This window comes from Eurytemora carolleeae, unplaced genomic scaffold, assembly GCF_000591075.1.
Source record: "Eurytemora carolleeae unplaced genomic scaffold, Eaff_2.0 scaffold309, whole genome shotgun sequence".
NCBI classification, from domain to species: Eukaryota; Metazoa; Arthropoda; class Copepoda; order Calanoida; family Temoridae; genus Eurytemora; species Eurytemora carolleeae.
Window position 1 is genome coordinate 232,322 of NW_019396409.1, and position 22,711 is coordinate 255,032.

At 35.0% G+C, this 22,711-nt stretch overlaps 2 protein-coding genes across 4 annotated transcripts; both read left to right on the forward strand.

The window, feature by feature from the left end:
- Positions 1-5,558: 5,558 nt before the first annotated feature.
- Positions 5,559-18,557, forward strand: LOC111702735 (splicing factor 3A subunit 1-like). 2 transcript variants are annotated; one of them, XM_023474512.1, is made up of 17 exons: positions 5,559-5,658; positions 6,733-6,813; positions 7,693-7,772; positions 8,142-8,320; positions 8,598-8,755; positions 8,899-8,973; positions 9,928-10,020; positions 10,090-10,593; positions 10,865-10,921; positions 11,319-11,409; positions 11,693-11,763; positions 11,924-12,124; positions 12,471-12,603; positions 13,202-13,368; positions 14,410-14,508; positions 15,613-15,687; positions 18,162-18,557. In XM_023474512.1, exons 1-17 carry the CDS (start codon positions 5,611-5,613, stop codon positions 18,246-18,248), a joined length of 2,199 nt encoding a protein of 732 aa, XP_023330280.1. In that variant the 5' UTR covers positions 5,559-5,610; the 3' UTR covers positions 18,249-18,557. The 2 variants fall into 2 exon arrangements, with proteins under 2 accessions (XP_023330280.1, XP_023330282.1); XM_023474514.1 differs by lacking the exons at positions 15,613-15,687; positions 18,162-18,557 and adding an exon at positions 15,202-15,253 and having other exon boundaries at positions 14,410-14,509.
- On the forward strand, positions 18,543-22,250 carry LOC111702736 (uncharacterized). 2 transcript variants are annotated; one of them, XM_023474515.1, is made up of 4 exons: positions 18,543-18,684; positions 19,574-19,687; positions 19,910-21,217; positions 21,548-22,245. In XM_023474515.1, exons 1-4 carry the CDS (start codon positions 18,559-18,561, stop codon positions 21,611-21,613), a joined length of 1,614 nt encoding a protein of 537 aa, XP_023330283.1. In that variant the 5' UTR covers positions 18,543-18,558; the 3' UTR covers positions 21,614-22,245. The 2 variants fall into 2 exon arrangements, with proteins under 2 accessions (XP_023330283.1, XP_023330284.1); XM_023474516.1 differs by lacking the exon at positions 18,543-18,684 and adding an exon at positions 18,768-18,892 and having other exon boundaries at positions 21,548-22,250.
- Positions 22,251-22,711: the final 461 nt, after the last annotated feature.

Below are 22,711 nucleotides of genomic sequence, written 5' to 3' on the forward strand. Positions count from 1 at the left end.
CATGTTTCGTGGGACACCCTGTACTCCAGGGTTCAGTGTTAGGTGCTGTTTTGTCTTAATATAGGCAGACCAGGGGCGTATGATACATATGTAGCAAGAGGAGGGGCAGACATGAGTATGACATTCTACGTGTGTCCTTTAGAACCTGGGAGTTATAGCCTTGTTGAGAAATTGCCTGGTAGCAATTTCATTGAACTGTGTGTCCATTAGGACCAGGGAGTTAAGCCTGGTTGAGACTGGTTGTCCTTAGAACCGAGGCCTTTAGAATCGAAGTGTTGGTTGATCTTGTTAACGACTTATAGACCTGGATAGATACGTCTCGAGTAAATTGTTATGAAGTAGGTATTTGCTACATACGGGGGTGGGGGCCTTAGGGAGCTTTGGGGTTTAAGCCCCCTCCCCTTTCATAGGTAGGTTAAAACTATGGTTCCCAGGTTTTGTTTTTACCTCCAGGGTCGGTGTGCCCCCTGTAAAGTTAAAAGGGNCCTTATTTAGACATGGTTGTAGTTTCTGGAAAAAAAAACCTGGAAATAAAAACTTTGGTAAAAAAGTCCGAATTTTCTCAAGTCCTTGGAAAAAATGTCACTGGAAATAAAGTCCTGTGTTTTGGATTCCTGGGACTTTTTTTCCTAAAATAGTATGGGGGCTGCCAAGAAAGTCTCAGGAAATAAGATCTCAGGAAAAAAAGTCCTGAAGAAAATAAATCCGAGGAAAAGAAAAACCTAGAAAAAAAGGACTTTTTTCCATTGTGAATCATGCATTTTCACTTGTTAGAGGACTTTTTTTCCGAAGACTTTTTTGAATAAAATCATATTGGAGCCAGAAAAAAAGTCCTAGAAAATAAAGTCTCGAATTGGTAGGAGTTTATTATTATTATATAACGTTTGCCCTGGGTGGTGTATTTTTCGACCTACACATATCCGCCATACTCCACTTCTGACCTACGCCAAATCCGCTATACTACACATCCGACCTACTAGCACGTGGTATTACAGCTGCTATATGGACTTGTAGCCACAGCGCCCGGCCCCCTAGCCTGTCCTAGCCGCAGCGCTCGGCCCAGAAATTGTCTTAACCTAACCTAACCCTCAAATAATACTAAAATAAACAGCTGGCGTATAGGTCCGATATTGCAGTTGGTCGGAAAGTTAGTAGGTCAGAAGTTCAGTAGGGGGGATGTTGCGTATAGACGATGTAACATTACCTTGCACTAATGTCCGATTGAACTACGTATTACGATTTAAAATTGCAAATGATAATTATCGAGCATTACCGCCAAAGAGATTAGATTCTATTCTCTTTGATTACCGCGTTTAATTAGACTAAATTTTTTTCCCCGCCAGGAATATTTAGTACAAATGATCTGAGTGCAATTGATCTGGAATACAATTAAAATATTTGTTCAAACGAACTAATTTTTTTCTTCTGTAATTATTTATAGAGCGATTGAACGTTAGTGCAACTCCAACAAAAAAATTTTCAAACAGACTATGACTTTTTTCTTAAATAATTATTATTTATGAGCAAAATGGTGAATTTTAAAATTTGATTTCGATTGAACATTTTTTGTTCATCTGCACTTATCGGACAAAACAAATTACGAACATTCGTCTTTATGAAGTCTCATCCTTTGTGGAACCCTGTAGAATGCTTAAGATAGATGATACTACAAAAAAATGTTTATATTAATTTTATACCTAAACCACCCCCACCCCGTCTTTTATTCTTAAAAAATATTTTTAAGATTAAAAAAATACAGGGTGTCCCAAAAACATGGGAATTCAGTGACGAATTGGATATCGTCTTTGTTGTGAATTAGCATTGTAATACCTAGTTTCAAAAGCCATAATATTATTATATCTGGCGTCTGCTACAGTTTATTTTATGAAAAGGGTAAATGTCTGTAAAGATGTGTTTATAATGTCTCCGCAAGATGAACATGTGAAGACGGACAAGTTGACTCTGTTATACAGCAATTTTCTTGTTTTACTAAGTACAACCGTATATTCAGTCAAAACATAAACAAACAAAATGTGAACATCAGACGAAACTCTTACAGATTACAGCTTTCCAGTAGGTATCACTATACTAATCAAAGAATTATCTAAAAGGACGACATCGAATTCGTCACTGAATTCCCATGTTTATTGGGACACCCTGTACTGTACATTAAATTCCACGTTCTTGTTACTCACATACTCCAAAAATGAAACCGCGCGTAAACACCAATCTAGAATTATTTAATTTGCAAATAAAAATCTTTCCTACAAGATGATTTGAACTAAGTTTTAATATGATTAATATCAAGATAAAACAATTTTCTTTTTCCAAACGTACTTCAGACAGCTAGAACCAGTAAACTGTTATTATTAAATCACTTTTCATTGAAAAGGGTCTGTTTTATACTGCAAACTTGCTGTATCTCGTTCAATGGAGTCGGAGGTCTATTCAGGGGGGGGGGGGGGCTATGGGAGCTCAGACCCCCTGGACCAATGAAATCTATGGATTTCAGGGGGTTTTCAGGCCCCAACGGGAGCGGAGCCCCCCCCCCTGTAAAGAAAAAAGTTTAAGCCCCCTGGAAAAATTCCTGAATACGCCCCTGAATGGACTATTTTATCATAATTAATTAATTTAACGGCTCTCACTGTATGTATTTAGTTCTTAACTTATTACGCCGTGTTTTTAAGAAACACCGACACTTCAGTATTTCCTTATATGTATATCAATATCGGGCAAACAATATCCCCTTCCCCCCTCCCTAGATACCCCCCTGTCCGCCTAGAATTAGAACAAGCCTGGGGCTATGTGAAGGCTGGAAGCATATTTTAAGGTTTGAGAGAGATAATAAGGATATTTTTATTAATGATTCAGATATACCCAGATATATGCTACAATCTTTCTTCAAGATATTAACTCTTAAACCTATTCCATCCATGTACATCCTTCAAATGCCTTCAAAACAATTTGTTTTCCCTTCCCAATCTTAAAACTATTTTCTTCAAATCTTCTTCAAATTACTCCTGCAATATCCCCAATTTTCTTGCAATACTTCCAGGCCCGTAATTGGGTGTCTTTTTTGGGGTGGGGGCGTGCCGAGTGTAACGAAGTGAACGGGGCGGGGGTCGTAGGGGTGCAGAGCCCCCCTGCTTAGAAAATTTTTGATTTTTCTGTCTGAAAAACTAACTTTATTAACCTTAAATTCGTGAAATAAACAATAAAGTCTGGAAACAAATTATTTTTTATTAATAAAATACATATTATATGTAAAAATTAAAAAAAAAATCTAGTTTAAGATTTGCAAAATGAAACTGCAGGGCAGATATTGTTAAACAATGGAATTAATGAAATACAGTGATAACCAGAAAACTCTGGATTAATAGGAAGTTGACTTTTAGACTCAAGTTCACACTGGTGAAAATTGACCATCAGGTTTCAAGTCAAAACATCTGAACTTTTTCTTCGGAATATATTAATATGCAGTCTACTGTGAACTATTATCTCAATTTTCAGGAAATGCCATCTAGATAATTTTTAGTAAATCCATTTTTAAGATATTGTAGAAATCAAGTCCATTTTCACTATGCCTTAATCATCTTTCCATTTCATCCAACTTTCTTTTAAATTCCTCTACCATCCTTTCTTTTCATCCAACTTTCTTTTAAATTCCTCTACCATCCTTTCATTTCCTCCAACTTTCTTTTAAATTCCTATACCATACTTTCATATCCGCCAACTTTCTTTTAAATTCCTCTACCACTCTTTCATTCCCTCCAACTTTATTTTAAATCCTCTACTATCCTTTCATTTCCTCAAACTTTCAGTTAAATTCTCCTATACCATCCTTTCATTTCCTCCAACTTTCTTTTAAATTCCGCTACCACACTTTAATTCCCTCCAACTTTATTTTAAATTCAGCTTCCGCACTTTCATTCCCTCCAACTTTATTTTAAATTCCGCTACCACACTTTCATTCCCTCCAACTTTATTTTAAATTCCTCTACCATCCTTTCATTTCCTCCAACTTTCTTTTAAATTCCTATACCATCCTTTCTTTTCATCCAACTTTCTTTTAAATTCCTATACCGGACTTTCATATCCGCCAACTTTCTCAAAATTACTCTACCTGCTTCCATCATTTCATTCTTTCCAACTCTCTTTTAAATTCCTCTACCATCCGGGCATTCAATTCAACTCCCCTTCTCAACACTTCCACCATCTTTTCATTCCCATCCATACTCTTTCAAATCGTTCCACCATCCTTACATTCCCTCCCATATTTTTTTTAATCCTTACACTGCAGTTCATTACACTTCACCCATCGCATTTACAATTTTTCCACCATCCTCTCATTCCCGCCCATTCTCTTAAATCCTCCACTGTCCACTCATTCCCTTCCATTCTCTTTACGATCCTTCCACCATCCACTCATTCCCTTCATTCTCTTTGCAATCCTTCCACCATCCACTCATTCCCTCCCATTCTATTTTTGATCCTTCCACCATACACTCATTCCCTCCCATTCTCTTTACGATCCTTCCACTATCCACTCATTCCCTTCCATTCTCTTTACGATCCTTCCACCATCCTCTCATTCCCTTGCATTCTCTTTACGATCCTTCCACTATCCGCTCATTCCCTCCCATTCTCTTTGAATACTTCCTCCATCCTCTCATTTACTCTTGCATTCTATAGATCCTCCCACCATTCTTTTGTTCCCTCCCGTTTTCTTTTAATCCTTCCACAATCCTCTAATTCCCCCCCCCCCCATTCTAATTAGATCCTTCCAACATCCGTTCATTCCCTCCCATTCTCTTTTAGATCCTTCTACCATCCTCTCATTCCCTCCCATTCTCTTTTAAATCCTTCCACTATCCTCTCATTCCCTCCCATTCTCTTTTAAATCCTTCCTCCATCCACTCATTACCTCCCATTCTCTTTTAGATATCCTTTCACTATCCTCTCATTCCCTCACATTATCTTTTAGATCCTTCCACTATCCTCTCATTCCCTCCCATTCTCTTTTACACAATCCTCTTATTCCCTCCCGGATTCTCTTTTAGATCCTTTTACCATCCTCTCATTTCCTATCATTCTATTTAGATCCCTCCACTACACCTCTTACACTTAATCTTCTATTTTATAAATTTAAGCCATATCTTTTAGAAATCAGCATTTTTCCTTATCTTCATACGTATAATATCTATTAATAAAACAATTACAAAAAAATTAATGGAAAAATTTCCAAACCAAATATTAAAAATATTTCAAAACAAATCCGCGATTATTTTTTATCTCTGAATAAAGAGTTTATTTACATCTGCGGCTTATATTTGTCTCTGAAACCCACGCTCTGCTCACTGCTGTCCGTTGCCGACCGACTGTCCAAGATATCCGTTTTTGAAGTTGTCGTAGTGAAACGTTTTGAAGCTTTGTTTTGATTGTATTACGTAATTTGAAGTTCTAATAGATAAATGATTGATAGAAATGTGTGACAGAGTTGACTATAATTTAGTGACAACAGTAAATAATTCAGATTCAATGTAATTTTGCTTTGTTTTGATTTAAACGTTATTTTATCTTTCAGAAAGATTTCTCTAGTACTAAGTGAAAATGGTGACAGCAGATGATGCACCTAAACTGATCTATCCTCCTCCGGAGGTATTTATTTTAGTTCAAGGATTTAAACTATCTGTGGTTGTGTTTTTACAATGGGTAATTTCCTAGTATACGATTTTTTGGACCCCCCCCAGGCCCCCCCCACGTATATTAGGATACCGTCCGCCAAATTGATGATTTGAGCAGGAATTAAATTGAAAATTTGGGCAAATTTTTGGTAATTTCTCAGTGTCGGAATTTTGGACCCTGCCCCCAGGTAATTTCCGAGTATGGGAGTTTTGGACCGGCGTCATACATGTAGCTGACTCCTCCTAAAGTTTGAACCATTTAAATACAATGTTAGAAGTTAAAAGCTATGTTATGACATTTCCAATATTTATTAATGTATTTTCATTTCACATCTAAAATTATGTATGTCGAGTAAATACTAATTTTTTGATGATTTAAATGGAAGAAGACATTCAAGAGGAAATAACAAATTTTGCCTTTACCCCCTTTAAAATACAATTAAGAACTAAATGTGTATTTAATACGTGTCAACTAATAAGTTTTAGTGTTTTAGCATTGTTTAATGTCTAACATTGTGGTAAAATGGTTAAAACTATAGGGGTCTAGTTCGCATCATGCAAGAGTCCGCTCCGTGCAAGACACTGGCGCCCCCCCCCCCCCCCCCCCCGGCGCGGGTCCGATAATCCTTTACCAGGACTGAACCCATCTTTTAAAATCTTTATTCTTCAAAGACTCAGTAACATTCCCCTTAAAATCATTTATGCTCTCTAATTCAGCGAGTAAAGCCCTTACAAGGTTTCTTCCCACTCCGTGCAAGCCTATATTACTTCTGGGGAAAAATAAATTTTAAAATGGGGAGGGGGGGGGGGTAAGAAAAATTCATTTTTGAGGAAATGTACACCCCAGCGATCACTGCTGGCAAATTTTAGTTCATGCAAATTCTCCCTGTAGTTCAGTTAGTTCAGTTATGCCATGCCATGTTCGATTTAGCTAAAGGTGAAACGGTGGGATGGGGGCTTTTAAATTCGTAGTTCAGCTTATAAGCAAGCAATAAATAAATATTACGTTTAGGAAACAAACTTGGAAATAATAAATTTGAATTTTTAGGTTAGAAATATAGTTGACAAGACTGCTGGGTTTGTAGCAAGAAACGGACAGGAGTTTGAGCACAGGATTAAACAGAATGAGGTCAATTCTTCTTTAAATTAAAATTAACCACTGAAGAAACCAGGAGACAGTAAAACGATTGTCGTCATCATTCTTCTGATATTAAGATGTCACCAGGAATTCATGGCACAATGATGAATTAAATATTTACAAAATCCTTTATACAATTTTAATGAAAGAAAAGAAGACAATTATTCCTCTTTTTTATTGGGTTCCTTGGTTATGACGAATCAAATTTATTCATTTGGAGAATTTTAATTAAGAATGTTCAATTCTATTTACTAATTGTTCATGAGCATTTCTTTAAATAAGATTATTTATTACATGTTTCATAATTCAATACTTTATACATCAGTGTAGTAAGTTGTGCGCATTGGACAAAAGACTAAAGGGACTTTTTTAGCGTAATTTCAATTGACCCTCCATGTAAAGATGACTATTACCGATTTACAATGGTACCCTGAAAACCTTCATCTGATCAGAAATGTCGAAGATAACGTCGTTTTTCCGAATTTTTGATTCTGCCAACTTTTCCTAGTTTCTTAAAAGCAAATAATGCGCAAGTGTCACTTTTGCAGAAATAACCAATAAAGAAAATAAACATCAGAGACATAGTCAGGGGCTCCTGGAACAGGGAAATATATGGATTTCAGAGGGTTTTCAGGCCCCGCTAAGCCCTCTCTGAGATAAAAAATAATTTGATCCCCCCTTGGACAAATTCCTAACTACGCCCCTGATGAACATTCATACTTGATCAGACAAAACGTTTAATGGTACTGTGAAACATCATTTTTGAATGGAGGTTTATTTGAAATTGCACTGAATGTCCTGATATGATAAAAAAAATCTTTTTCATGAAAATATATATTTTCTATTTGTAAAATATTGTTTGTATTGCAGGTAAACAATCCAAAGTTCAACTTCTTGAACCCTGGAGACCCATATCATGCTTACTATCAGCATAAAGTGGTTCAAATCAGGTAAGTTAATAGATTACAAAAAATTAAATTATTTCTGCTCCTTCTTCTGCCTCACAATAAAAAAGTTTCTCAAAGTTTAACTATTACCTTCCTAAAGTTTGGAAAGTTACTATTGTATTGTGATACTTATTTTGGACTTGTGTAGTCCTACGGATCTAATTAATTTCTCTTTGATATCCCGTGATACTTGGCCCAAATCTTAAATTAAAATCAAGTGCAAATTGTGGTTTCTGGAATCAAACTCATTGCTTGTTTAGGCAGGTTTATGCTTACATTTATCGCAGTCTACTTTTTCACAGAAAATAAATAAAAGGGGTTCAGGTGTATTCACGTTTAATTTTGATTATTAAATGTGTTTTCATTTTCCAGGGAAGGAAAACCGGAAGTTGAAAGGGTTGATAAGAAAGGGCCCGCCGAGGTTTCGAAGAAGCAGGCGGAAGTTATCAAGGCGATCGCCCACAAGAAGGAAGAACCGCTGGTGCCCAAGGAACCACCTCCAGAATACGAATTTCTGGCGGATCCACCTTCAATATCTGCTTTCGACTTGGGTAATATTTTATTTATATTTGATAATTAGATTATTGAAAGGACAAGAGACAAGAATGCAGGATTCAACTCAATGTCCAAGAAGTATGTAGTTAATCAAAAATAAAAAATGTACCCATTTTAAGACTAATTTTGCCTCAACATAAAACCATTATTCGCATATATCCCGTACACAACCTGAGCTCTAAGGGAGAAAAAGTGAAAAATCTACCCAGCCTACTCAATATATGGATCTTCTTGTCAAGCCTTTGAGTGTTTCAAAATTGTTCTAAATTTTAGATGTTGTCAAGCTGACTGCACAGTTTGTTGCGCGTAATGGTCGTCAGTTCTTGACCCAGCTGATGAACCGAGAGCAGAGGAATTATCAGTTTGATTTCCTTCGTCCGCAGCATTCACTTTTCCAGTACTTTACCAGGCTACTGGAGCAGTATACTAAGGTGAGTTAAGGAAAATAAAATCTTGTTCCCCCCCCCCACCCTCCTCCTAAATAATCTTCAGCCAAATATCATGATTGAAGAATTTGATTATTGTTCTTTTCAGATTTAAACTTGATTGATTGATTGTTATTGTCCTTGTTAAGGTACTTCTGCCCCCGAAAGAGTTACAAGGAAAGCTTGATGCGGAGGCAGGAGATAAAACTAAAGTTTTAGATCAGGTAATTATTAGTATTATTATTATTATTATTATTAATATTAATATTATTAGTATTGTTATTATTATTATTATTATTATTATTATTATTATTATTATTATTATTAATATTATTATAACTAGTTTGGTGTAAATTNTATTATCATTATTATCATTATTATCATTATTATTAGTATTTTCATTATTATCATTATTATTAGTATTTTCATTATTATCATTATTATCAGTATTGTCATTATCATTATTATCATTATTATCATTATTATCATTATTATTAGTATTATCATTATTATCATTATTATTATTAGTATTATTATTATTAGTACTATCATTATTATCAGTATTATCATTATTATCATTATTATTATTATTAGTATTTGTATTATTATTATTATCAGCATTATTATAAATACTAGTATTTTTATTATTTTTATTTACCGAAGGAATAATAAGATCCGTCCATAGACTAACTGTTGATCAAAAACTCTTAATTATATTCTATAGCTTGAGAACCCAGCTTGACCTGGAAACTATGTTTTCCTATTAAAGTCGACCTACTAAATTTTAAACATTCCACGGGTTCTAATGTGAGGCAAATCGGGATAGGGGTTCTTGAGTTATGATTAATTGGACATACTAAAACACAGACAGATAAACTAAAAAAACTCCTTTACATATTTATATACGCACATAATACTCGAAAAACCAAGTGTTTTCTGCGTGGAAATTTTTATATTGGGCATATAAAATTTTTTAATGATTGTTTCCTATTTTTATATTTTCCTATTAGTCTCTAAAATCGAATTTACAGCCATGAACGATCCGAAATGATGTGGGACACCATGTTTATATATGTATATATGGATGTATTAACTTTGACTAGATAAAAGAAAAATTTTGCAATCAATCAATAAATCACGATCAATCAATCAATTAGCTAACTGCGTATTTGATCTAGGTGAACTGGCGTGTAGCTTGGCAGCGTCAAGAGGAGGCTGCTAAGAGGAAACAAGAAGAAGCTCTTGAGAGAGAGAGGGTTGCTTATGCGCAGGTTTAGATTAATGAATTTTTATTAAGATTTTAAAAAATAAAATGTTATCTTTATGTTCTTTATTTTCAGATTGACTGGCATAACTTTGTTGTTGTTGAGACCGTCGACTATCAACCCTGGGAGGTCGGCAATTTCCCGCCACCAACCAACCCGACCGAGGTCGGAGCAAGAGTCCTCATCCAACGTCGACAAGAGGAACACGGTCCTGCTCCGACTGCGCCCGCCGACAGCGACAGCGAAGAGGAGGAGGAGGCAACAGCAGGCGCTGACACCCAGGTTCAGGATATGGAGGAAGGAAGTAGCTCTGAAGAGGAGGATGAACCGGTCGAACAAACCGTCGAGGATCCCAAGAAAACCGCCGAGGCGATGAAGGCAGTTCCGGCTCCCCCAATGCCGGCGCCTCCAGTTCAGCCGCCGCCGATTCAGGCGCCGCTGCCTGGCAGTGTTGTTGTGAAGAAGTATGATCCTAAGGCAGCTGCTGCAGTTAGGAAGAAGACGGAGGAAGATCAGTTCTTGATCTCTCCTCTCACTGGAGAAAAGATCCCGGCTGGGAAGGTTGCGGAGCATATGAAGGTGAGAAAGAAAAAATTTTCTTCCGTGGGGGGGGGGGAGAGTTCCTCAGGATTCTCGTCCCATTTCTTAGCGTAAGCAGCATGAATTATGATGATTTGATAAATGATTATGCTTTTTTTAAACAAGGGGTTTTATTTAGGGTTAGGTTTCACATATCTATCCTTTTCTTCAAGAGTTTTTTCTAAGATGATTTTATGAATAAAACTTTGAAATTAGTATTTAAAAGATAACGGAATAACTTTTTATTAATGTCACTAATAATTTTTTCCAGGTTGGATTGTTGGATCCTAAATGGTTGGAGGAAAGAGACAAGCAGATCATTTCGAAGGTAATAAGTCAATCTTTTGACTACAAACTGTTCTTCATGTGTAGAAAAAACTTCGGAAGCGCCTTCAGTTCTTCATAAAAAATCCTAAATAAAGAAATTACCATTTTCCTCAATATTTATTGAAAAACACTCTTTATCAAGATGTGGCTTCATGGAGATCTTATCTGGTAGAGGGTTACCCACAAAGCATGAGACTTCAGTGGCAACTGTACAGAATTTTTTATTTTATCAATGGTACTCTGTATCTGTAAACTCGTTCTTTTCTTTGACATACCCTTAAAACTATATTAAACATATTAAATCAAATTCAATCTTTGTAATTGTAGTATGATTGAATTCTAAACATAAATATTGATTTATAAAAAATGAATTGTTTATTTAAATGTTTGTAATCTAGTCGAACGAGGAGGTAGTGTTTGCTCCGGGGCAGGCAATAGAGTCCAACTTGAAGCTGCTGGCGGAGAGAAGATCCGATATCTTCGGAGTAGGTCAGATTCCTTTACTTTTTCAAACCCCGCCCTGGTTTGGTTTGCACGCAAAGTTTATTATGATAAGATTATTTCAAATTTAATGCTTTATTTTAATGATTTAAAATAAATCTATATATAAAATAAACATAAAGAAATAGAAAATGTACACCCCTGGAAAACCCCCTTTGAAAACATTCTCGACATACTCGGGAAGAAAAGACTTTTAAGAATAGATAAAGTTTCTGTCGGAATATTAACCAGGTTCTTCAAGTACTGATTCAATGTTGATTCTCTTATTTAGGTGAGGAGGCAGCCCAGGAGACCTATATTGGACAGAAGATCGGAGAGGAGGAACAGAGGGTTAATGAAAAGGTAAAAATAATATTTCAACGTGTTCAAAAAAGTTCATGAATGAGGTATTGACAGTCTCTTTTTTATACGACTTAAATCATTTCAAATATAAGTTTTTTTATCCCAGAATTATTTTGAAATCGAAGCAAAGTATTAGAAAATGTTTATCCATCAATTCTAGAATACTTGGGATGGTCACAGTAGCTCCGCTGAAGCAGCTGCTAGAGCTGCCAGGAAGGATATCACCTTGAACGATCAGATCGCCCAGATCCATAAACAGAAAGGTCTTATACCGGACAGGGAAACTAAAACTGTTGCGGTCACGCTACCGCCTCAGCAGCAGCCTCCCATGCAACAGCAACAACCTCCACAACAAAACCAGGTATTTTACGAATTACAAAATACATATTTTCAAAATTCTACGACATACATATTTAAAGTATGCGGATCGATTTCAAGTAAGATTAGTTTTGCAAATGGGAAGTTTACCAAACTTCGGAATTTGCTCAATTTGAATTAGAATAAATTCTCAGGTTTCAATTTCGTTGGACCAAACCTAAGTTAATTTATTCTTGTCAAACAAAAATCACAATTATGCATAGTATTAGTAACATATTACGTTTGCGATAGCATTGGATCTATATTTAATGATTGGCATTGGTAAAGACTTTAGACTCAATGCTTGAAGGAAGCCCTTGAAGACCACTATTTGACGATCTATAATCTAGATGCAGATGATCCGACCTATGATGGGTATGCCTGGGATGGGTATGCCTGGAATGCGACCACAGATGATGGTTCATCAGCCCATGTTCATGCAGCAGCAGAATATGCCTAGGCCTTTATTCATGCAGCATCCAGGTAGAACATTATACAATAATATGGATCCAGGGACCGAATTTAATGAATTTGAACTACTTCGCTGAACAACCATCTGTCGGTTCAAATTTGAACCACTGATTTGAAGTTGAAGATTTAGCAAAGATTTCACATTTATCAGAATCAGGAACAGTCAACAGAAGAAAAAGAAATAAAGGAAGAATGAGAGGAAAGATGACAAGAATAATAAAATTAGAATTTTTCTGTATTAACTTCATATAAACTATAAAATTCAAAATTCAAAATAATAAATTGTTAAAAAAAATGCTTGCGCCTTTAAAAAATCAGTAAATCTTAAAGAATTGTTCATGCCCTAGGTCCGGATCCATTTTTATTCCGGATCCGCATCAAAATTAAATGGATCCTCACCACTGAGATTAAGGACGGATTTGAATCGTTGATTCAAATTTGAATGGCAGTATTCAGTTTAAATTCATTAAATTCGGTCCTTGGCATAAATATTCCATTAGGCTTGATTGTACTCCGTTCTCTTTTAAGTTCGACTATCATCGAATGTATGTTAACCGTTTAACTGGTTGTTGCAATACTCAAGTGTAAGTTACATCAAAGTTTACTCTAGGACCTGGTGGACCGCGTCCTGGAGGACCGGGTGGACCTGGAGGACCTGGTATGCAGCATCAGCGCGGCGGAGTAGAGGAACCTCCAGCTAAAAAGCAGAAGACAGAGGAGAACTTGATCCCTGAACCAGAGTTTATTGCTAACAATCCTAGTCCAGTTACATTCAAGGTAGAAATTTACTTTTTTCAAAAAAACATTTTTTTGTTTCCATTTTTATAACTTGTCCAACATCCATGCAGTATCTGTGTTTTGATTTCTTATATTTATTCATGTAGGAGCCAATTTTATCATAAAATTACTTGAAAATGCAGAAAATTGACAAATAATTGACGCATTTCTATAAAATAATCGACATAAAACAAATAAATGGCTTGGTTGAAATGTATTAAGATAATTAGAATTGTGCCCTGTTTACGGTTCCAATTCAATAAAGTGAATGGGACTAAAAAAAGTATTTTTTTATTAAGTACTTAAAATGACAAGTTTATTACCTTTTATATTCTGATCATATCTGTTAGATATCTGTCTACAAAATATATTTATATTCCTGTAATATATTAGTTATATTTACTATTTAGATATCTGCCCCTAAAATATGTTTATATCTAGATATCTGTTCCTAAAATATAGTTAATCTAGATATCTGTTCCTAAAATATATTTAATCTAGATATCTGTTCCTAAAATATATTTATATCTAGATATCTGTTCCTAAAATATATTTATATTTAGATATCTGTTCCTAAAATATATTTATATCTAGATATTTGTTCCTAAAATATATTTATATTTAGATATCTGTTCCTAAAATATATTATATATCTTGATATCTGTTCCTAAAATATATTATATATCTAGATATCTGTTCCTTAAATATATTATATATCTAGATATCTGTTCCTTAAATATATTTATATTTAGATATTTGGTCCTAAAATATATTTATATTTAGATATCTGTTCCTAAAATATATTATATATCTAGATATCTGTTCCTAAAATATATTATATATCTTGATATCTGTTCCTAAAATATATTATATATCTAGATATCTGTTCCTTAAATATATTATATATCTAGATATCTGTTCCTAAAATATATATCTAGATATCTGTTCCTTTAATATATTATGTATCTAGATATCTGTTCCTAAAATATATTATGTATCTAGATATCTGTTCCTTAAATATATTATGTAATATGTATCTAGATATCTGTTCCTAAAATGGCTGATAAACCTGAATGGAAGTTGAATGGACAAATGTTAACTCTAACTTATCCTCTGGAGGAAACCATTACAACCATCAAGGTATTTTTTATATATTTAGGGGGGGGGCCTGCCTTCTTTTTTGGTTCAAATCTTCCAATTTTTTGGCTGCACGCCTTATCAGTGTTCGAAATTCCTAAAATCAAATAAAATTGAATTTTAATGACCTCTAATGACCTCTAGTGACCTCCACTGGTATGGAAATATTGTAGACTAAAATCTATGATATGACTGGTATGTAATTATTTAAGACTAAAATTTTGACTTGACTGGTAAATAAACATTTTAGACTAAAATCAATGATTTGACTGGCATGTAAATATTTTAGGCTAAAATCAATGATTTGACTGGTATGTAAATGTTTCATACTAAAATCAATTTTTTGACTGGTATATTTTAGACTAAAATCAATGATTTGACTGGTATATTTTATACTAAAATCAATGTTTTGACTGGTATGTAAATATTTTAGGCTAAAATCAATGATTTGACTGTAAATGTTTCATACTAAAATCAATGTTTTGACTGGTATATTTTATACTAAAATCAATGTTTTGACTGGTATGTAAATGTTTTATACTAAACTCAATGTTTTGACTGGTATGTAAATATTTTAGGCTAAAATCAATGATTTGACTGGTATGTAAATATTTTATACTAAAATCAATGTTTTGACTGGTATCTAAATGTTTTATACTAAAATCAATGATTTGACTGGTATGTAAATGTTTTATACTAAAATCAATGACTTGACTGGTATGTAAATATTGTAGACTAAAATAAATGACTTGACTGGTATATAAATATTGTAGACTAAAATCAATGATTTGACTGGTATGTAAATATTTTTTGACTGGTATGTAAATGTTTTATACTAAAATCAATGACTTGACTGGTATGTAAATATTGTAGACTAAAATAAATGACTTGACTGGTATATAAATATTGTAGACTAAAATCAATGATTTGACTGGTATGTAAATATTTTATACTAAAATCAATGATTTGACTGGTATGTAAATATTTTATACTAAAATCAATGATTTGACTGGTATGTAAATATTTTATACTAAAATCAATGATTTGACTGGTATGTAAATATTTTATACTAAAATCAATGATTTGACTGGTATGTAAATATTTTAGGCTAAAATCAATGACTTGACTGGTATGCCGCCCGGAAAACAAAAGATACAACACGAGGATGGATTCTTCTTAAAGGTAGATTGTAAACAAACAAACCTGCAGTACACTAGTAAATTATGTAGTTCGGTACAGTTTATGAAAGAGCTTTTCCCATGGGACTGAAAGCTTAGTTTGAAGTGATTTTAATAAAGAAAAGTTTACCAGATTCACCACAAGATTCTACCCTTTAAACCTTGGACTGATGAGGGATAAATCTACCCTTTAAACATTGGACTGATAAGGGATAAATCTACCCTTTAAACCTTGGACTGATATGGATTAATTTACCCTTTAAACCTTGGACTGATATGGATTAATTTACCCTTTAAACCTTGGACTGATTTGGATTAATTTACCCTTTAAACCTTGGACTGATATGGATTAATTTACCCTTTAAACCTTGGACTGATATGGATTAATTTACCCTTTAAACCTTGGACTGATATGGATTAATTTACCCTTTAAACCTTGGACCCTTTAAACCTTGGACTGATAAAGGATAAATCTACCCTTTAAACCTTGGACTTAAAAGGGATAAATCTACGGAAACGCTTTAAATTTCGAAATGCTTTGTTTGTAGCTGTTATTTATTAACTGTCCACAGCGTACAGTCGCGTTTAAGAGGAATTCGAACGGGTTTTGATGTTAAATTAGAAAGAAATCTTTACTCTTATAACAATGTAAGGTTTCAAGGGTAGCGTTGTTAATCAGACATTGCCCTCGATTTAAAATTACGCTTACAGAGAATTCCATGTAATTAATTTCAACCTCCCATGCTCTTGATGTGTGAATTTATCCCAGTTATTACACTGACTTTATTTAAACTTTTTTCCTAAATAATTAAAAGTAAACCTTTTTTTGACTTGACTGTAACGTGTTTATTCGTTTTCTTTTCACTTTTTCAGGTCATCGAAATTTATAAGCATGGATAAAATAAATACCCCCCCCCCCTAACCCTGGATAAATGTGTTGCTATGGTAAACTTCTTCTTCAAACATTTATCAAACGTAAAAAATATCGAAATATACATTCAAAGACGCACAGAAAACAAAGGCTATGGAAGATCATAGATAAAATTCAGTAAATTGAACTTGTTTATTAAAAACAACCATCAAACATCTCTGCTGAGCTCCCACTGTAAATCTAACATGCTATCCAAATTGAATAATTCTAGGCCGTCATATTTCATGGATTAATTTACCCTTGCTGGCAGTACACAAAATATTTTGTAAACAAAGAATCCGGGTTTTTACAAAATATTGCAGTAACAGTGAAAATTTTCTAAATTATCCATGTTTTTACTGTACTGTCGATTTGAGCCTTTTTTTCGTCAAACAGACACAATTCCTTTGTTTACAAAATAATGTAGTTTCTGTGAGGAGTTGTAACAGAGCTGCAAGTTTTCTTTATATACCTCTCAAAAACTGATGTATACATTATTTGTAAACAAAGATAATGGGGGCCAGTACAACTACAGTACATGGACTTGTAAAGGGTTCCTTCAGTACAAATGTGTTCGTTTTTATCCTAAACAAAGGTAGTACGGGTTGGTTTGTGTACATCAAGTAATTTAAAAGTAACTCCCGTAAAATAAAGCGTACTGCAATTTCTCGGAGGAATGTAAACAATCAGTGCTGCCATACTGCAGTGTAAGCTTTGCCTAAATTCCTCACCAGAACTGCAGTACAATTAATTTTATGGGAGTTCCTCTTATATTTTGTCGACTTTCTGCAGTACGCATAGGGGTTATTATTGTTTTATCATCTGTGAGGTGTACTCCAGTGTAAACAAACTACAGGGTAGTTATGTTTATAATAACATGATATTTAAACGGTCAGTCTAGTCATGATAGTGAGATATTGAACTAGGTAGTGAGTTTCCCATACTTGGAATTCTATTACGTTCAAACCTCTCTGCTTTATTTACGTTGTAATGTCAACATTGGGAATTCATAGAATCTGAATTTATTTGATTAATACTGCGTTCCAATTCTAATATTGGATTTTAAGTTAATTTTAAAGTTTATTTAGCTGCGTAGCAATTCTCTTTGATATAATAAACTATTTTTTCCTTTACCATCAGCTTGTTTCTACTTTTAATTGAATGTTTAGATTATTACAATCTAGATTTTTATGCATTGAGAACCAGAAAACTCTGGAACAGGATTAATGGGATTTAATAAGTTACTAATATTTTTGTAACTACAGTAAATACACTAGTGCTCTAATGCTATGCGACAGTTTTCTGGTTCTCATTGTATCAATTTTTATTCATTTGTAATCTAAATTTTCTGTACTCGAAATTATTTTTAACGTATTAGTACTTCAATTTTTTCAATCTTTAAATATTAAAACAAGGAAAACTCCATTTGTTTTAAAATATTTCTTTTTCTCTCTCGTATAATCCCTATTTTGGGCATATTTTTGTCATTAATATATTTTATGTTTTATATCTTATTTTGATTAAATGCATTATTATTTTTTAATAATTATTCGCTTGTTATTATTAAGGATGCGAACACTCTCGGGTTCTACAACGTTACTTCACGTACAGTTTTCTCCCTTCAGCTGAAGGAGAGGGGAGGAAGGAAGAAGTAAATCGTGATCAACACCATTACCATCAAGATCAACAGCAAGATCAACAATTAGATCAAGATTATCGAAGCATATATCAAAATCTGTAAGGTCAACAAGAGTTACTACTTCAGCTACTACAGCAAGAACTCGTTTGTCGCTTGATATAAACTGGATTTATTTATCGATCTACGGTTCTAGTTCAGTTGATATGTATAATCTTTGTTTTGTAGATAATCTAATACTTTCTTTAAGAGTAACATCTTAATGTAGATAATTCTTTTAGATTTTCAAACATTTAATCCTTCATTTTTAAATTTTTAATTGCAGAAAGATGTCTCTAGAACCTTACATATACGACAGTGGTCCTAACTACCCAAATGTAAATGGTTCCTACGCAACTACTAGTACCTACGCATCTAATTTCACCACGGCATACTCGGAATCAGCAGAAAACCAGGTGCGTCATAACTCATAAATTGCGCCATTGTTATTGGTTAGGTTGACCTTATCTGGAGCGGGCTCAGTTTGGGTCAGTTTCACTTAGGACTTTCTACAGAGCAGTCTCATATACACAGCGCCAAGACATCTGTCTCAACATGTATCATAGCTCGGTAGAAATGTATGGACGGAAATCCACCAAAAATAAATACGTTCTAGTCCCATATGTAAGTAAAGATTATGAAAACCCATACTTCTTTATTTTATGCCAGTATCAAGCTGAAATGCTCCTTTTGCTGTTTTAAACTAATTAAACTAAAAAAGCTAAATTTATATTTGAGGGTTTTGTTAGGTTAAGACAATTTCTGGGCCGAGCGCTGCGGATAGGATAGGCTAGGGGGCCGAGCGCTGCGGCTAGGACATGTTAGGGGGCCGGCTGCCATAATTTTATAAAATGAGGCCATGTGTTACTCTACATTTTTTAATTCCTTTAAAGATCAGTTCATTTAAAAATAATCGATTTTTATTTTGTCTTTTGGACTAATATTTAAATGGAATAAGAACCGGTTTGTGAACAGCTTACTTTAGTCCAATTAAACTCTAGTTCAATCGCCTAGTAGTCTAATCGATATAGCATCAAACAGTGTGCAGAGCTATGATCCCGATGGTATAAATTGAGTTGTTTAAAATTGAGTTGTTAAACACTGTTCAAAATTGAGTTGTTAAACACTGTTCAAAATTGAGTTGTTAAACACTGTTCAAAATTGAGTTGTTAAACACTGTTCAAAATTTCCGATGAGTGATACGTTTTGTGCCCCTCCCCCTTATTGTTAAAGCATGGGCAAGTATGAGAGTTCCCTTTTGGTACTTATATTTAATTTATATATTTATTAATGTTCCCTGTTTAGAACATGATGTACAAGCTGCTGGAACCTACCCCGGAGTATCTGATGAACCAGGATATCAACTCCATCAGCACACAGATAGCAGACCTTAATGCACTAGCAGAGTTCAATGCTAAGGTAAAACTTTTTTTTGGTGGGTTTCACTTTGACTTGTCTTGGGGTTATCGACCCAATTCTAGATCCTTTTATTCTATGCAATGTTCCCCGAAAAATGCGAGATTTACTTGTCCTCGAATAATCCCGTTCCCCTTCTTATTTCTTAGAAATTCTGATAATATTCTTGGAATGTCACGTGATTTTGAAATGTAACTCATGTTTGATACTACGTATTTCTCCTAGGCTAATGCTGTTGGATTAGATTTGCAACGATTTATCGCCTTGAACCAGAAGTTTCTGCCGGAGGATAAATACCGTGGTACTTTGGACAATAGTTCATCATCTCATCAATCCTTGTATCAAGGATCCTTCTCCAGTCAATCCAACCCATACTTGAACCAAACCAACCCATACTTGAACCAGAGCAATGCATACTCCCATCCTGGATACAGAGAGTCCAGAGCCTACTCCAACACACAGAACGCCCCAAGAGGGTTTAAGGAGTTCTTTAGTTCAGATCATCAGTCAGCCTTTGCTCAGCGTTCCCAACCTGCTCCCTACTCCTGTAATACCCTGGATAATATTCCGTCAAAGGATAGGTTTGACATGACCGGACTAGGTCGAGGATTGCCAAATGCTTACAATGATGAACATCGCCAAAATTTCAAACCTATGCCGACTTACGAGATGATGAGGGCGGAGGCTGCTGATAACGAGATTAGAGGACACCTAGAGAAGAGGATTGAACCAACCCTGCCCCAGCCTAGAGTTAGTAGTCAGAGCTCAGTTGAGATGAAGAAATCTAGTCTTCTGGGATTAACTGATATCTCTGCTAGACTTGAGGCAACCCTGAGCAGTTCACATTCCACTAGCTGGACTCCTTTAGGCGTAGGAAGTGCTGGAACTCCATCCAAAACACCGTCACCCAACCTCACCGCTGATTCCATATCCCAGTCCGAAGGGAATCCTATCGAGCAGTACATTTTCCTCTCGGACGATGAGGAGGAGAGCGTAAACATCTCAATGAAGAAAGCTATATATAATGGAGTAGAATCTTCTCGTCTCTCTGGCCAAATGGCACCTATCCCGCTGCCAGAAAGCCGGTCAAACCCACCTCTACCCACCCCTCTTGGTAATCTGGAGAACCGAACCCTTACCCGAACCACCAGCTGGAGCCAGGTTGTGAGAACTACCGGAGCCAAACCTATTCCTCTTACTACGTCTCTTGCTCCTATCCAACTTGCTCCCTCTCCATCCCCAGGATACGATAGTCCATGTTCATCTCCGTCCTTAGAAACTCCTGTCTCAGAGTTCCACAGAGGTCCCAAGGTTGATCCTCGTTGGCCTGTGACCCAGCAGGTTTTCCTCGGTCCCATTCCGGTCAGTGTAACCTGGGACGAGATTAGGAACACCTTCTACAACAAGGTGGCGCGTCATCAGATCCTTCACACCTACGTACAGAGTAAACCCGTCAACGACGTGGTGTACGGACAGATCGTGTTTGACAAGTCTGCGTTGGCCATCAAAGTGCTGAAGGAGGGTCCCATCAAGGTAAGACATATTGAAAGTTAACGTCAACTCAAATTATCCATATTTTAATAGACACCGATACCCTTAAACCCTTCGTCTTAAAGGATGATTGATATAAATTGATTATTTTTAATTGTGGTTCTTGCCTCGAATAATCCTCCAGCAAATCTAATTCACACCGGGGTTACCTTCAAACCTTTATCTTCAAGGATGAATGAATTATTTTTTTTTTGATTTTTTGTTGCCCAATGGCTCAAATAATTCTCCATTTTTCTACAACAGTACACTCTTTAGGTCTTTTAATGAGGAAGATATCATCGTTTTTTACGAATTTAACAAGTTTTCGTTTAGATTCGTGGGCACGCTATTAGTGTCTCGGCTATGAAAGATCGCGTGAAGCAAGAGAGAAGAAAGTAGAAGGAGGCGCGGAGCATCTTAAATTTGAGCTTTATTTAGACGCCATGCATTCCATGATTTCTGTACAGAATGATCTCAGTTTATCCAGATTTAAGTTATCAATTTGCATTTAGTTTTACCTTTAAAGAGCAGCTGAGTTTTCTTGTATTACCTTTATAGCGGCCAATTTTTATTTTTATGATTTATCGACGGGCCGTTGGTAAATACGGGAATATTGCTGTTCCTCTCGCTTAGGATTGGTCCTTGCATAAATTTATATATATTTGGATTATTTTGACCATTCCTTACCGTGTGCAATCTTAAGTTCCTATTTTTTTACGGAACAAGTCTTTTTCTTTGTGCAATTTTAAGTTTTACACTTACCGACTCTCATGAGCTTTGTTTTGTAGATTTTGTTTTTTCGCTTTTTTGTGTATTCGTACACAATCATTTATTGCAGTTTTCGTCCTACTTAAGAATATCGATTTTTACATAAACTTTTACATAAACTATCTTGTTTTGTTCTAATTTCCCACTTGTTTGTCACAAGATCTGTACCTATACAACGAGTACCTTTAGAAGCCAAATAATGTATTGTATTTTTGTAATCTTGTAATTTCAGTATACTATTGAAATATAATAACGATACTTAATAGAATTTATTGTTCTAAACTTGAATATAATAATGAATTAGAATTAAAGGTTTAAAGTTTCATTTGCATACTAAGGCAGGATAACATACTGATTCCATCTGAAAAATTAAAATTATATTGAAATATTTGGTAAACCTAATATGGAGGTTTCCTGTTAGTATAAATTGTACGAAGATTGAAGATAGGAAGTCAGGGAAGGAAAACAGCTAGTCGAGCAAAGAGAAGGATGAAGTCAGGGGCGTATAAAAGGATTCTAGGGGGGGGGGTAACAATTTTTTACACCCTAAATATTTTAGGGGAGAGGAGGATAGAATTGGGGCGAGTGGATTGATTAGGGAAGAGAATGATTGAGGAGAGGCGAGATACATGGGTTAAGAAGAGAAGGATCGAGCATGGGAGAGGAGACTTGTGTAAGGGGAAGAATGATAGAGCAGGATTGAGAAAAGAGTTGAGAATTATGGAGCAG